The following is a 16187-nucleotide window of genomic DNA, read 5'->3' as shown; positions in this document are numbered from 1 at the left end:
ATTGGGACAACGGGGATTCTCCCCCCCCTTTAGTGTTAACATTGCTTTATGTATATCGGAGGCTTGAGAAAGAGGAAAAGTGCTCGTTTAGTTCTGTCTGCAGCACCAGATGTATTTGCACACTCCCATCCTGAGAGCTTTGTAACAGTTCCCAATGTCCTCGTGGGAATGTCAGTATCCAGCTGAGGCCATCTGGGTTTTTATTCTTCTGCGGGGCACTCCCAAGAACACTTGATCTCTCAGCTAAGTAGTTCCCAGAGTCCAAGTTCTGGGAACAAAGAGAACTTTGAGTGTTACCTGTGTGAGAGCCAAGCCCTTTCACCTATGTGGCGGTGGTGAAACCCATTCTCTGCATGGTATGGAGCGATGGGGAGCTAACTTGCACCTGTTGGTTCTGATGGGCTGACAAGAGCCTTCTGTTTTCTTTTTTAATCGAAACAGACTTAGAGGATGGAGCAAGAGTGGGTGAATGAGGAGAGGGTGGACGAAGGCCTCATTGAGTTCTACAGCTCCTTCAAGGACATGTTTGAGTTCTTCTGCAAGAACACCACCATCCACGGGACTGTCCGCCTAGTGTGCTCGAGCAGCAACCGGATGAAGACGGCTTTCTGGACCCTGCTGTTCCTTGCCAGCTTCGGGATGCTCTATTGGCAGTTTGCTCTTCTCTTCAGCCAATACTGGACCTATCCCGTCATCATGACTATGTCCATGCACTCAGAGCCCAAGATGTTTCCAGCCATTACTCTCTGCAATCTGGACCCGTACAGGTAGAGCAGCCATGGTTTTGTCACATATCTGGGGTTGGACCTTGATTGAGTTAGGATGAGAAACTTTATCAGTGCAGATGTGGGTGAGGATTGAACCCCGGATTGAATTGAGGTGCAACAACTTTATTTTCGGTGCGGATTTGGAGTCAGACCTTAGTTTGTTCTGAAGGATGGTGCATAGCAACTTACTTACTTTAAGTTCAGATTCAAGAGTAGAGGAGCTGGGTCCCTGGGGCTGCTTTGACTTCACAAATTGATTTTCTGTACCAGTAGAAGTACTTTTGCCCTGAAATATGTAGCTACTGTAAAGTCTTTCGTATCTAATCAACAGATCACTGCCGCTGGACACTAAGTGATATCTAATTGCTAGCTAAAACCTGCTCTTGCAAGACCACTTACGTATGCAAGTAACTCTGTGTAGGGATAGTCCTATTGACATCCCTGGGACTGTTCACATATGTGCCAGTCTGGGGCCCAGGCTTTCAGGGCTAAATATTCATAGAATCATAGAATCTCAGGGTTGGAAGGGACCCCAGGAGGCCATCCAGTCCAACCCCCTGCTCAAAGCAGGACCAAACCCAACTAAATCATCCCACCCAGGGCTTTGTCAAGCCTGACCTTAAAAACCTCTAAGGAAGGAGATTCCACCACCTCCCTAGGTAACCCATTCCAGTTCTTCACCACCCTACTAGTGAAAAAGTTTTTCCTAATGTCCAACCTAAACCTCCCCCTCTGCAACTTAATTCATTCAATTAAATTCAAATTACGTAATGTGCGATTACCTAACTTGCCTGCAGCAGTTACCTAACTTGGCTGCACAAATAGGCATTTCTGCAAGCAAGAGCAGGATGGTTGCAAATCTGAACATTCAATCTGAGGGCTAAGATTTGGAAATTCAGCCACCGATAGCAACATCAGACTATTTCTGTCACAGTTCCATCTGTATTTCCCTCGCTGTGATCCACCCAGATTACCCACTGTAGGCTCAGATCCTCAGCCATCACCTCTCTTGTGCAGAGACCTGTGACTCTTTCCCTCCAGACCAGGGTTTTTCCAGGCTGCACAATTCCTGGCTTATGCTGAGATATTCCCAGCAAGCCAGACTGCCGAAACAGGCCAGTGTCCAAGCTTTGCTTTCTTTTCGAAGGCTATGAACAGCTGCAGTTGCCAGCAGTTACAAATCACCATCCAGCTCTTTATAAGCAAGCACCTTTATTCTTAAGGTGAAAGTATTACAGAGAAAACATTAAAAACAATAAAAGAACACGTGCAAATAATCTTACCAGAGTTCACCCCAACTCCAGCCTCGGGCTCTGGTAGGTGTTAGCCCTTCAAAATCCACAGCTTGGGTTTTCCCCATGGTTACAGGTTCACAATTGTCTCAGATTCAGAACCAGAACAGCCATGCATAGCTCAGTCATTCGTTTATACAGCCTGTGCCTTTGATCTTGCCCTCATGTGACAGGTGATCATCTGACAAAGGCCCATTCTTCAGGGCATAGTTTCAAATGGCTGGGTTTTGCATAACCAGAGATGGGGAATTTTGCATTCACCTCCCTGTGGATATTTCCCAGAAAATCCACTTCACGCAGATTATCCCAAAAGTCTATTTCTGTCTGGCACATTGTTCCATATAGTCCTTTGATCATCCAGGGCTTACATCACCTCTTTCCCCTAGAGAAGCTATATACAATCCTGGCCCAGAATAATACATAAACTTTGCATTAAGATAATTAAACTTAATATGGTAAGGATTTGTAAAGATCTTGCAGGAAATTGCCATATCTGTCATAATGTCTGAAAATTTCGGATGCATTCTACTCACCACCACGATTGGCCTTTCCAACAGAGATGCCAAGGACTGAAGTGGACTGGAGGTTGAACTTTCACCAACATTAAAAGCAACCACGTGTGTGTACAAATAGACAATTATACACTCCTATTATTTCTGTCCCCTATAGGTTTGACCTAGTCAGTGAGAAACTGGCCCAGCTGGACCAAATGGCAGAGGAAGCGATAGCTAATTTGTATGGCTACAAAACTTCAATCTTTTCCTCCCGTTATAAAAAGAATATCAGCGTGAAGGGAGGATCTGCCAATCTGAGCAGCTTCAGCTTCCAACTGAACCGCCACATTTCACTGGTGATGCTGAAGGAACCTGATACTGGGTCCAAGAAGAAACATTTCAAAGTGGGTTTTAAGTTGGTAAGTGTAACCAAGCGATTGCAGCTTGTTAAGTTATTCATCCAACCCATGTGACAGGTTTAACTGAACCTGTTCTGCGCCAAAGATTAAATAGACCATAGGTGCATTTAAACAATAGAGCCTAATGAAGGGTCTGAGGATCTCTGGGAAGATCCCAGCCCAACCATAATCCTTGACATGTTATCCTGGCTTCTGAGACTCTTGTAGAGAGAGGGGATAAGAGGGATTCCTCAACAACAACCAACATTCAAGGAATGTCAATAGATAGAGCTTGTATAATTAGCTAGCAAATAGGTTACGTGCCACATTTTTTGCAGCTTTTCATAGTCCGTGTTTTTGCAAGATCCTTCCAGCAATAACAGAAATGAGAGAACAAACAACTGTAAATGTGTGTGTGTGCAGGGAAGGAGAGAGAGAATGGGTGTGTTAAAAATGCAGTAGACGGACAGTTACATCTGGCAGCTGGATATGATCAACTCAACATATAGATAGAAAAGATCCATGACCTTGGAAAAGTCAGTTAATCTCACTGTGCCTCGGTTTCTTCATCTATAACATGGGGATATAGTAGACATGGAATTCAAAACCAATGAGGGAGTGAAACTGACAAGGCGTGAGATGCCCAAACAATTTTATTTTGACTTATTTATTATCACCATGCCATATCTTGAGGTCCTTCCTCAGGCTGACGTTCATTGCCGACAGTGGGACTTCCCCTGACTAAGGACTCAGTAAGAAGTGAGAGCACGTCAGAGTTTAGCCCAAAATCCATTCGTTGTACAAGTGCCTCCACCAACTTTGCCCTTTCTTCTGCCAAGGTAATTTAAAAACAATGCTTCTCTCCTTTCTCTTGTCCAAGGAGTGACCCCAGCAAGAGTCCTGGGGACACGTCGAACACGGTCTTGTGTGGCTGAGCTATATTCTCATTCCCCACACATTAGACTGCCCCCGCAGCTCACCTACTGCCAGGACAGAAATTCGCCTCACACCTCACCTCACGACACAATCTAACATCTTCTAAAGTCGGAGTCCCTTGGGCTGCTCCTGTATGTGGCCTTTGATTTCCTCTCTCCTTTTCTTTTCTCCCCAGTGCAATGCCACAGGTGGGAATTGTTTCTACAAGGCCTACTCGTCTGGGGTAGACACCATTCAAGAGTGGTACAGGTTTCACTATATGAATATCATGTCCCAGCTACCCGTTATCATCAACATTTCTTCTCATGAAGAGCACATACAAAACTTGGTCTACTCTTGCCAGTATGACGGGGAGCCCTGCAGAGAAAGGTAAATACCTGCCAAAGGGGTAATTGTGGGTTAGCAAAGGACAAAGGGATCCGTTCTCAGCCACCTTGGGATTATGCCAGAGCTTGCGAGGAGAAAGCTGAGTGGAGGAAGTTCAGCACCTCTCATGATGGGCAGCCGGACGAAATGTGAGAGCCCTTGTTAGAGGTCAAACTACAGAGGACAGTTTCCTCCCTTCTCCCCTCACCAATCCCACCAGGAGCAGTAGCTGCTTGTTCTCTTTGAAGTTGATTGACTGCCTTGCTGACACTTCTGCCTTGCATAACTGCTGCAATTAACTGCAGGAATCAGCTGCTTTGATGCTTGTGTGCTCAGCCAGCTCCTAGCATGAGTAAGAACCTCACTAGGGAGGAAGGATATGGACACTGATTTGACCAGGGAAGTTTAACATAATTATAACAAAAGGTGTAATCTTTTCTCAGAATGATAATTGGTCTCGTGGTTAGAGCAGTGGACTGGTCTCATAGTTAACTGGCCTAGTGGCTGGAGCACAGGGTTGGGAGCCAGTTCCCGGCTTCTGTTCCCAACTCATCCACCACCTTGCTATGTGACCTTTGGGCAAGTCACTTAACCTCTCTGTAGCTCCATTTACAATGGGGATACCAATACACACCTGCCTCGCAGAGGGGGTTGAGGCTAGGGGAGTGAATGGCTAATAGACCCTGGTAAGCCATGGGAGTTGCCTCTTTGCTCCTAAGAACGCACGGATCTTTGGAACAGATCTTCAGCTGGAGCAAACTGATGTAGCTTGGCTTCAACGGAGCTATGCCAGTTGACTCCAGCTGAGCATCTGACCCTCTGGGTATAGTCCAGGGTTGGCTTTATTGATAATTCATAACAACTAAAATATCAACCTCCCAAGTTTGGCTCCTCCTGGAGTCTTCCTGGCAGAACCTTCTCTGTCACAGTTCAGAGTTTCTTCTGCCCCTGGGAAAGGCTCCCAACCCCCTTGATCAACCCAGCAGGAGCTAGTTGAATTCCACTGTACCTCCATGCATGGCTAAGGGATGGGATACCTCCACAGAAGAGCCTTGTGCAAGGGCCTCACGTCTGACACCCTGTAGCAAGAGCTGCAGAAATGCCACCTGTTGTTGCTGTTATTAAATATTGGAAATTCATCATTTTGATTGGGAGCTGCTTTGTGTGTATGCTTGGGGGGCTCTGATTTATCGATACGCCCCCCCCCTCCCCCAGCCCTTTGAATAGGACAGGTCTCAGATGAATAGTTATTTGTCTTGCAGTCGCTGAACAGACTAATGGAGCAAGGGGGACAAGCTAAAGGATCATATTTGATGTAGAAAGCAGCAAATGTTGATTTTCCCCTTTTGTTAGTGTTGAGGGGATGCTCCAGACCTGTCCTTGTTTGGTGTCTGGCTTTGCGGTCGTTTCTCGTGGCCTGTAGCAAAACAAGCTTAGACACAAGAATGTAAATGTCCTCCCACCATGCATCTAAGGGACTACTGTAACTGAATGAGATCAAATCAAGGAGGATATTGGTTACTGGAAAGCCACCCACCAGCTCCCTGTTGACAAAGGGATGCCTCAGCAGAAGGCCCTTCATCTGCAGCGTGGGGTGTGCTTCACCTGCTGGGATCATCTGGACGTATTTCCCCTAAGCAATTCCCTGCTAGGGCATTAATCAGGGCACCTTGGTCACTCTTGTTCTTTGCCTTAGACCAAGACATTCGAGTCCTCAGGAGACTGCAGTCATTTCGCTCAGTACAGGGCTATCTGAGTGAAATGTAATGGCCTGTGATAGACAGGAGGTCAGACTGCATGATCTAATAGTCCATTCTGGCCATAAACTCTGTGACACTGAAGAAGCTATGCAGGGTTATCACCATTCCCTTTGCAGCTGATTGCGGTCTCTATAATTAAGTGCTACTGCACTGGCTGGTCCTTTTGCATAGCCAAGGCTGTAGATGCTAACGTGTGCTTGGATCCAGTTGTGTCCTAACAATAAAGCATTTTAAATGCTCATACAAAAAAAAACCCAGCAAGGAAATGTTTGCCTAAGTGCTCTCAGAGAAAGTCTTGTGTACCCAATAAATCACCGGAGGGAGGTCTCAAGGGCTAAGTTCATTCGTGGAGTTAATACATTGACCCAAATTAGGTCCCAGGCAATGAGAGAGATGAAATTAACAAAGGCAGTCCACCTCAAACTTCTTTGTGTATATGAAAAATATGTCTTGCAAAGTTACACGGTGTGAGATCTGAGTCTGACTGGCACTGGTGTTCAAGGTATTGTGTGGGGTCCCATCACCTGATGCACTACTGTAGCACAAGAGAAATGAAGGAGGGAGGTTGGAGAAGCCAAATCTTTGCTTTAAATTTGAGCTAAAAATGCCTAACCTGCACCCTGGACCTTGGAGACAGTGGTTACAGCAGGAAAAAGGCAGTCAGAACTCCTGGTTTTACTCCTGCCTTTAACGCTCACTTGCTGTTCAATTAATTACTCCATGCCTTGGTTTTCCGGTCTGTATAATGGAGATGATGCCTTCCCAGCTTTGTGAAGACTCAGAGACCCTCAGCTGGCGAGCATTATACAAGTACAAATATATTTGATTAGTTGTTATTAGTGTAAACAACACTGAGCTAGTTAAGCATATGAAAGTATCATAGGAAGAGTTTGTTAGGAGACCATCGCTCGTCTTAGATTGTAAACTCTTTGGGGCAGGGCCTGTCTTTTCATTCTGTTTGTGCAGTATCTGGCACAATGGGATCCCACGGCCACGTTACAATACTAACGCGGCGGGGAGGTCCTGCCATCATGAATAATATTTGAACTCTTTTGCTTCCAGCAACTACATTCACTTTCACCACCAGGTCTATGGAAGCTGCTACACTTTCAACAGCGAGGGGACAGACCTCTTCTGGAAAGCAACGAAACCTGGAATTTCCTATGGTACGTTATTTGGCCAGGACCAGGGGAAGGAGACAACGCAAATACCACTCCACACATCCAGTTTGGAAACACCTCTAACGACGCTCCCTCCATAGTACAATACCTTCCAACACCTGGGGATGTAAGAGATGACGTCACTTCCCAGGACTTGCCCTGCTGAGTTGCAGTTTAAAGAGATGCTTTCCTTTCCTTGTGTCTCCAGGACTCTCCCTGATCCTGAAAGCGGAGCAGAACGATCGCCTCCCGCTGTTGTCTACGGTGGCAGGCGTGCAAGTGATGATCCACAACCACAATCAGACGCCGTTCCTCGAGCACGAGTGGTTCGACATCAGACCGGGGATCGTGACTAACATCGGAATCAGACAGGTGGGCAGGCCGGGCTCAGCGGCCCTGTTTCTCCTCCCTGCGTTTTCCTTTTCGGCCAGCGCTGGGCAGGCCCGAGGGGAAGGATGGTCTTGTGGTGGGAGCACAGGACTGAACACTAGGACTCCGGGGTTCTAAGCCTGACGCTTCCACTCATGTTTGTAAAGTGCTTTGAGAGTATCAGGTGGAAGTTACTAGGGGAGGGCCAAGTATTAGTATTGCAGCCAAACCTTCTGAATCAGGGTGTGCAGCCCTTTGCTTCCCTTTGGCAGTTCAGCCTGTGGGACGGGAGGGTCCCCCACTTGATGACATAATAAATCAGAGCCATATTAGAAATGCACATCGCTGACACAAAATGTGCTAGAGGGCATGGGGGATGGGAAGAAGACACCGTTTTCATCCCCCCCCTCGGCTGTGATGTCCTGTCAGTGGAGCCGGGGCTGCCTCCGTGTTCCCTGCTGTGACTTGGACCACGATCGAGGCTCTGAGCCTGCAGCGCTGGTAACCCACGGCAAAACGGCAAGGCTGAGAACGGTGGTAAGCCCATGACGTGCGCTGGCCCGGCAGAGAAAAGGAATCCGGTCACCTGGTCTCAGCATGTAAGAGGGTAGCTCCCCACTCCACCCTGAATGGCAGTCGTGTCTCACCTACACCTCCAGTCTTATGCTCTCCTCCTCCTCTCCTCTCATGGCCTCTGCTCCACCCAGTCCGTTCTCCTTGCTGCCCCCTTTGTCTTCTGCCCTTAGCTTCACACCTGCACTTGGAAAATCCCTCTGCTCTCCTTCTTCAAACCCACTCCTCCCTGGAATCCCGGGTCTGCTGATCACTGATTCCTCCACGCTAGGGGTAGTCAAGAGGCAGACTGCAGCCCAAATCTGGACCACCAGATGCTTTTCAATGGACTGTGGAATCTTTTTATTTATTATTATTTTATTTATTGGTTTTGTAGTATTTTCTCTGGAGTCTGGACCTTGACCAAGAAATTTGGACCTTGACAAAAAATAATTGCTTACCATTGCGCCACGGCCTCCTTTACCTGAACACTTGCTTTGCTGTCTGTCTTGTGTGTGTTAGGTTTGAAGCTCATCAGGGCAGGGACCGGGCGTTATTCTGCACTATTCTGTGCAAAGTGGCAGCTGCGTTTGGAGCTCCGTATTAATGCTCCATAATTGTATACGCCTCTTTTCTGTGTCCGCAGGACGAGGTGCATCGCTTGGGTGGGAATTATGGAAAATGCACAGTTGACGGAGAAGATGTGGATGTAAAACTCCTGTACAACAGTTCCTACACACTGCAGGTACTGTCCGAGCAGATGGCTGGACTCATTGCAGCACCGTTCAAACCTTGCTTGACAAAGCAATGAGTTAGAGGCTGGCAGTGCAGTAGCTTGCGCGCTGTGGGACATGACAATTTCTTTTATTGAGTGGTGGAGGTTGTACCCAGAACACTGGAGTTCTCACCTCCTTGTAGCACTGCACCGGAGGCCGGATACTGAGCTAGATGGACTGCTGGTCTGTTCCGCTGTGGTTATTCTTGTGCCCGCACATAGGTTGTGTGGTTATGATGTTTGTTAGACCCCCATCCGTTGGAAGTCTGCAATATTTATTATAGGCCCTGTGAAGTTCTCAAGAACGCACCCACGGGGGGAATGTATTTGAAACCCTTTCGCCCCATCCGGCCATGGCAATACGCTATGTATTCTTGCAAGGCAAAGAGCTGCAGCTCTTCTCCAGCGATCACACGCTGTTAGTGGGCAAAGCTTAGGACCCAAAGGACCTCAGACTTATCCAGCGTTCTGTTTTTTCAGGCTTGTTTGCATTCCTGCTTCCAGGACAAAATGGTTGAAAGGTGCGGCTGTGGATACTATTACTACCCGCTGCCTCCTGGCGCCGAATACTGTAACTACAACAAGCATCCTGGATGGGGTAATGGCGCAAGGCATGCAATCTCAGCCCGGGCCTGGTAGCAATAGCGCTTGCTAGAACAGGGGGCTTCTCAGGTTATTGCTGGGCTACCGTGTCCTTGGACTGAGGCTGCCTAGCGTCAGCTGGTAATTGGCAGCCCAATGAGATAATTCGCTGGCCTTTTGCCATAGAAAAATGTTGCTGCTTAAATTACAGATGGGGGTGGGGAAGAGTTTAGTTCTTCTCTGGAGCTTTACCTGACATTTGTCTCTCTTTCAAAAGGTTCGGGGGGTGGCCGGGGGGTGTTTCCTTCCCAAAGAGACATAAAGGGCTGTATCCTGCCACCTATTCTTCTGCCGAATCCCTGCAGGGCCCAGAGGCAGCTCCAGTTGTACACGGATGGCAGGCTGTTTAAGTACCCTAATGCCATTAAGCATTCCCTTTCCCAGAGATTAGCAGCGCACAACAAAAAAGGACATGCCTTGCCAAAGCCAGACCTGCGGCCAAGCTATTTTACCTGGCTAGTCCAAGTAATACGGGTTGTCTGTGCAGTTTCCATTCATCGAAGGACAATCGAGCTCTTTCTCCTTTTTCTGGTTGATGTCTCTCTTGTAACTCGTGCTGTAGTCCTCAAATTCAAGTCTAAGCCCTCAGTGGAGAGAGACCCTGGCACTCAGGCAGGAAATTAACCAAGCCATCTGCAGCCATTCATAAGTGGGGGCTGGACAGAGCAGAGCACTCTCCCTCCTTGCCGAGAGAACATGGTGTGCCGGAGTTGGGATAGCACATCTGAGTCTGTTCCTTCCCATCTCCTCCTCCAGGGCACTGCTTCTATCAGCTGTACAACAGGCTGGCCGATCACCACCTCAGCTGTTTCGCCAAGTGTCCCAAACCGTGCTGGTGAGTCACTGCTGCAGGGGCCAAACTCGCAAGAGGGGAAGGATTCTGATAAGGGTGTAGCTAGCCAGTGGGTCCTGTACACTCTGTGCCGTCCCTAGAATCAGAGACTGTCACTCATGATCTGAGCAGAGTCCAGGCCTGTATCTCCTGTCAAGTGTGGGGCCCCAGCTCTGACTGGCACCAGCTGGAGTTGAGAGCACTCAGCACTATGCAGGATCGAGCCTTAGCTCAGTAAGACATAGGGGCCTGCCATGAGAGATGCTGCTAGTGCCACAGGGAAACACAATTCCCTGCATGATGGTGCACGTAGCAAACACTTGCTCGTGTCCTGGGAGTGTCACGTGCAAGCCACCAAAACCGCATGTGGCAAAAGAGTTAACTGTGCTTGCACTCATCCACATTCGTATGGCAGTGACTGTAATTTCCCTCGTGCCTTCCCAGGGAGTCGTGGTACAAGCTGTCTGCGGGGACCGCGAAATGGCCCTCGACAAAGTCTCAGGTAGAGTATGGATACACCGTGTTTGGAAACGTTTGCCATATTTACTGTAGAGCAGGGGTGGACAACCTGAGCCTGACAGGAGCCACAGTTTACCAACGGACATTGCCAAAGAGCCACAGTAATATGTCAGCAGCCCCCCATCAGCTCCCCCGTCCCTGCCACTCCCAGCGCCTCCCACCCACCGGCAGCCCCACCGATCAGCAACTCCCCCTCCCTCCCTGCACCTCCCAATCAGCTGTTTCGTGGCATGCAGGAGGCTCTGGGTGGGAGGGGGAGGAGCGAGGGCACTGCAGGCTCAGGGGAGGGGATGGGAAGGGGTGGAGTACAGGCAGGGCCTGTGGCAGAGCCAGGGGTTGAGCCGTGAGCCCCCCCCGGCACATTGGAAAGTTGGCACCTGTAGCTCCAGCCCCGGAGTCGGTGCCTGGACAAGGAGCCGCGTATTAACTTCTGAAGAGCCGCATGTGGCTCCAGAGCCACAGGTTGGCCACCCCTGCTATATAGGTTGTTGGAGTCAAGGATATAAGTGGGTTCTGCAGACCCATGCCTCAGGACCTGGGAGATACTGGTGGAAAGGCAAGACAGAAAGTTGGGATTACAATAAACCAAAATGGCCAATGTGTTTGGGTGGATTGTCTTGTAGTTAAGGGACTCTACTGGGACTCAGTTCCAGTTCCACTCCAGACTCCTTGTGTGATCTTGGACACATCACTAAACCTCGCTGGGCCTCAGTGCCCTATAAAATGGGGTTAATGACAGTCTAACTCACAGGGGTGTTGTGGTTTGTGAGATGCTCACATTTCGTGATGTATATAGATGACGTCTTCCTATTTCTCATGATCTAACGTCAACCGGCCATTAAGGACATTTCTCCTGGTGATCAGTGTATGTGAAATGGAGGCATATGTAGGTACAAATGCATTACACAATAGTTGATATCCGTGTGTTTTCAAAAGACTCAATTAGTTGAGTGGTTGCCCTCTAAGAACGCTGTCCACATGTATCTGAGCTGCTGCCATGTGACTATTTCCCCGTCCTTAGAGTGGGTAATGAGCTATGATACTCCTGTGCTTTTGGCTTGTTTTAATGGCGGTCACTATATTTAAATCCCATGCCTTCCAATGTCCTACTAGATCTCTTTTGGGAGCTAACAATATTCGTGTTATCAGAGGTGAAATGTGCCTTATGTTCAGTATGCCCCAGGAGGGAAGCACAGTGGCTACGCCCACAAGGCAGAAGGAATATGGAAAATTACTGAACCTGAGGCATAAAAATGACAACGTTGGTTACCTGGTACCCATTCCAAGCAGCAACATGCCAGTAATATAGAAATACTGTATTGCAGGACTGGATCCGCCAGATTCTGAGTCGGCAGAAGGGATATAATTCTACCAACAACAGGTTAGTCACAGAGAGAAGGTATCAGAACATGATTTTTCACCCAGTGGTACCTGAACTAGGGACAGATCCTGAACTATTTGTCCTCATGGAATTGTAGAAGTCAAAGATGGAAAAAGACCTGTGAGGACTTCCCATCTTTCTCCCCACTTCGCTATGTCCCAGGTGGTGAAGTCTCCTTCACTTCCCTTGAGACAGTTCCAGAGCCTAACAGCATGCAAAGAAAACAACTATGCCAATGCAGAGCAAACCTTGTCCCCAGAACCCATGGGCTGCAGCCTGCCAGCCAGACCGTTAGCACGATGACCTCAGTGATATAGGGGTTCAATCTGACATCCCAGTTATGCAGACAAATGGTTTAGCAACCAAACATTGCATTGGGCATGCTCCAGAGCCCATTGCAATTGATTGGAAAGACTCCCACTGATTTGATCGGGCTTTGAATCAAGCTCCTTTTGTTTAGCCATTTAAATCTGTTGCTAGACACCCTTTGGCCCAGTTTAAAGGCCTGCTTGTAGGGTTTCTCTGTTTTAAAAAAATCAAACTTAGAAGCAAAACTTAGACTTGGTGGAATGCCGTGCAGGGAACCTATCTCTGACTGTTCCCTATTTTCTGTTGAAGGAGAGATATCGCCAAGGTGAATATCTTCTACCAGCAATTGAACTACCAGTCTGTGGATGAATCTCCAGTGTACACAGTAAGCTGTACTGGATCGGCTCATTGCTTTAGTCTTCATTCCTGACTCTCGTAATGGCCAACATCTGACGCTTCTGAGGGAAGATGCAAATGGATTGGGAAAATTTCCTTCCTGACCCTAACATGGGATCAGATTATTCCCTGAAGCATGGGGTTAAATCACAAGATATTATCAAATACACAGTGCCACACTAACTTTGTCCCCTACCAACATCTACCCTGAGATTAATCTTTATAGGGAAAATCTTGTTTAATGAGGCTTTTGCTACCAAGGAATTGGTATGACACAGAGCAGATGTTGCCATGCACTTAGACTGGGGTGGAAAAATCTGTCACACCCTGCTGTGCCTTGTGCATGGACTTTCAGGATCCAGGCCAGAGGGTTTGCACTGAGGGCAGGCACAGGCATTGCAATAGGTTTAATTGTCTGGGGGAAAGAACCCTGCAGAGCGCTGGGTGTCACAACTCCCGCTGCATTTGGAAAAGTTTTAGAAAACGTTAGGATAAAAGCAAAGTGCTGCAGCGAACCAAGGCGATCAGTAATCAGGGGCGGAGTCTTCTACCTCTAGCTCACTGGTCTGAAGCTGACTTGGGTTGGCAGAGACTGGAACCTCTTAGCGTCTGCTGGTGTTTCATCCCAGATGAAATGGGTTAGTGTTCTCTGTCCAGCCCCATGTCTGAGGACTCCCTCCTGAAAAAAAATGACAGTGCAGCTTGGGAAGCCTGCATCTCTGCAGCCAGCGCTGTATTTGCCTTTGGATTTCATTCCCTGGGGCTGTTGATTTGGTACCGATGTTATTGGCATGAACTGCACTAAGCAACTAAACTTCTAATAAAAGCAAAATCAAATAATCTCTTTCTCTCTCTTCCCCCAAATTAAAGAAAACTCTAAGGAGCCAAGATTTAGAGCTAGCGAACACATGAAGCGCTAAGTTGTCCCACCCCTAGCTAATTCACCTGCTGGGGAAATGCAAAAAGTTCGTATTTCATGAGTTGTACCATGTATCCTGTCAATATAACCATTCAATCCTTATATGTCCCATTCACAGGTGAATTTGCTCTTGTCCAACATGGGAAGTCAGTGGAGTCTGTGGTTTGGGTCCTCGGTGTTGTCCGTGGTTGAAATGTTTGAGTTGCTCTTGGATATAATGGTCTTGTCTCTCATATTCTGCTATCGACGGGTCAAGGCAAAGAAGACGCTGAAGATGGCCCAACCCCTCGCCATCTCCAGCGTAAGCTTGACCCTAGAGAATTATAGAGCCGTGCATGAGGACCTTGCTGCTGACTGGAATTCTGCCTGGACTAACCAGAATGTTGGGACCGTAGCCAAAACCCAGAACGGCGACCTACCTTTCCACTCAATTTGTAACAAGACCCCGACACCAGAACTGAACCCAGATGTTGTGCTTAATGGATTCCGACATATCAAGGATCACAGTGTAGAGATAGACCTAAACAGCTAATACTGTGTGTGTGGAACTGAGAGACATATGTCAAGATTATGGGATGTATCCCTCAGACATGGCTTGAGGAGCTCACAGACACACTGGATGCAGTCAACATTTCTGTCTGCTACTTCCCTAGTGGCACCTAGGTATCTGACCTGTGCACTGGTCTCAGGAATCGTGCAATGCCCTGATGTAATTCAGAAGTGTTTTTCTTTGGACTATATTCTGAGTATCCCTGGCAGTTGCCCAGTCCTCATAAAAGCCTATCATAACTTCTAGATTAAACTCTCCTGAGGAAACCAGATCTGACTGGACATCTCCTGGCTTCAGACAGGCCCATCTGCATTTCATAACTGTACTTGAGTTAAAAGTTAACCTACCCATAAATAAAAACGTCTCCAGCCAGCATTTTACAAGCATATGTTCTATCAGTTAACACCACTCTGGGCCAGCAAAGGATGTGGTAACACGAGGCTGCTGTAATCCTAACCTCACTTCCAAGGCAGCGCTTCTCTTCTTAGTATCCTGCTGTTTCACTGTGAGCATGATACACGGGAATCCATGGTGGGGCCACAATGGTGCTAAACCTAGATTCTTTCACGTGACGTTCAAGTTTTGTGGGAGGGATTGGAACAAATGAGGGAATAACATTTTTTTCTCATAACTGGTGTCTGAGTTGCTTAGAACTTTAAAACGTGCTGCATTTTTGCTGCAGCATGTTTATATTATTAAGAGATATTTATACAATCTTAATGTTAATATTTGACAGTAATTTATGTGTCTATACAAAGGAATATAGAGACTTATTTTTAGCATGGATGTTTGGAAGAATATATGTCATTAAGCTCCCATTGTTAGCCTTGATTTCTACTGAAAACGAGCATTAACAAGGAACTAATGAGTCTTGCACTGATGTGTTTTGTAACTTTTTAAATAAATAAAATGCTCTGGATTCAGACTGTGACCCCCTTGTGCCTTCAAATCAATGTTTCATCTTCCCCTGCCTCTGAAGTAAAACTGAAAATGCCTTGTCAATTTTCCTGGTTTCACTGACGCTTCTGTAAGTGCATCTGTATCCCCCACTGAAATGTTAGGGCCTGATCCAGGCACTTCGGACCATATTTGTAAATTTATTTAAGCCCCTATCGGTGCCTAGATACCATTTGAAAACCTTGGCGCTCACTCCCCGCAGCACCACTCCCCAGACCTACCCCAGAAAATGGCAGGATGGTGTGTTTTTCCATCAACAAGGAGCATCCACAGAGAGAGCGCAGTGTATGCCTCTCCTCCGCAGCTGGTGGCATTAGGGCCCTGTCAAGGCTGATTCCCCACTCTGCCACTTCGAGTGCAGAAGGTGGCGGCCCGCAAGGATTCTAAAAATTAATACTGGCCACTCCAGGCTCGTATTAAACTCCCAAGGTTACAGCTTTTTTCTAACCTTGGATGGGTAGCTGCTGCCACCACCCAAGTGGAAAAACCCCTTTAAGAACCCAGGAAGGCGCACTTGGGAATTCCTTCCCATGGGGTACCCTCAAGCCCTTTCACTCCCCTCCGGGGAAGAGCTGAGAAAGAAAACAAAGGAAATCAGCTGTTGCCACCAACTAATTAAACAACATGTGCACAACCTCTTAGGACACAAAATTCAATCCTGTTCTTTAAAAAGGTAAATTTTATTAAAAACAAAAAGAAAAAGAAATACATTTGAAAACTCAGGCTATTGCTAGATTAAAAAAAAACCACTTACAAAAATTAAGCATCAAGAATAACCTTCTTGAGGGCCAGCTTAAAAGTTACAAACCAAAC

At 47.3% G+C, this 16187-nt stretch overlaps 1 protein-coding gene across 1 annotated transcript; it reads left to right on the top strand.

The window, feature by feature from the left end:
* Window positions 1-450: 450 nt before the first annotated feature.
* On the top strand, window positions 451-14760 carry SCNN1D (sodium channel epithelial 1 subunit delta). The gene is made up of 12 exons (XM_044996480.1): window positions 451-767; window positions 2729-2972; window positions 4063-4256; window positions 7076-7179; window positions 7382-7545; window positions 8741-8839; window positions 9350-9467; window positions 10268-10346; window positions 10788-10845; window positions 12188-12243; window positions 12862-12937; window positions 13986-14760. Exons 1-12 carry the CDS (start codon window positions 451-453, stop codon window positions 14397-14399), a joined length of 1923 nt encoding a protein of 640 aa, XP_044852415.1. The 3' UTR covers window positions 14400-14760.
* Window positions 14761-16187: the final 1427 nt, after the last annotated feature.

This window comes from Mauremys mutica, chromosome 21 (genome assembly GCF_020497125.1).
Source record: "Mauremys mutica isolate MM-2020 ecotype Southern chromosome 21, ASM2049712v1, whole genome shotgun sequence".
Taxonomy (NCBI): domain Eukaryota; kingdom Metazoa; phylum Chordata; order Testudines; family Geoemydidae; genus Mauremys; species Mauremys mutica.
This window is presented reverse-complemented; position numbering and strand designations above follow the sequence as displayed.

Bases quoted from the DNA above. Each gene is read 5' to 3' on its own strand.
- SCNN1D (XM_044996480.1), top strand. From the start codon at position 451: ATGGAGCAAGAGTGGGTGAATGAGGAGAGGGTGGACGAAGGCCTCATT. The intron at 7,180-7,381 runs GTACGTTATTTG...TTGTGTCTCCAG, and splicing joins GAAACCTGGAATTTCCTATG to GACTCTCCCTGATCCTGAAA. The intron at 10,846-12,187 runs GTAGAGTATGGA...ACTGTATTGCAG, and splicing joins GGCCCTCGACAAAGTCTCAG to GACTGGATCCGCCAGATTCT.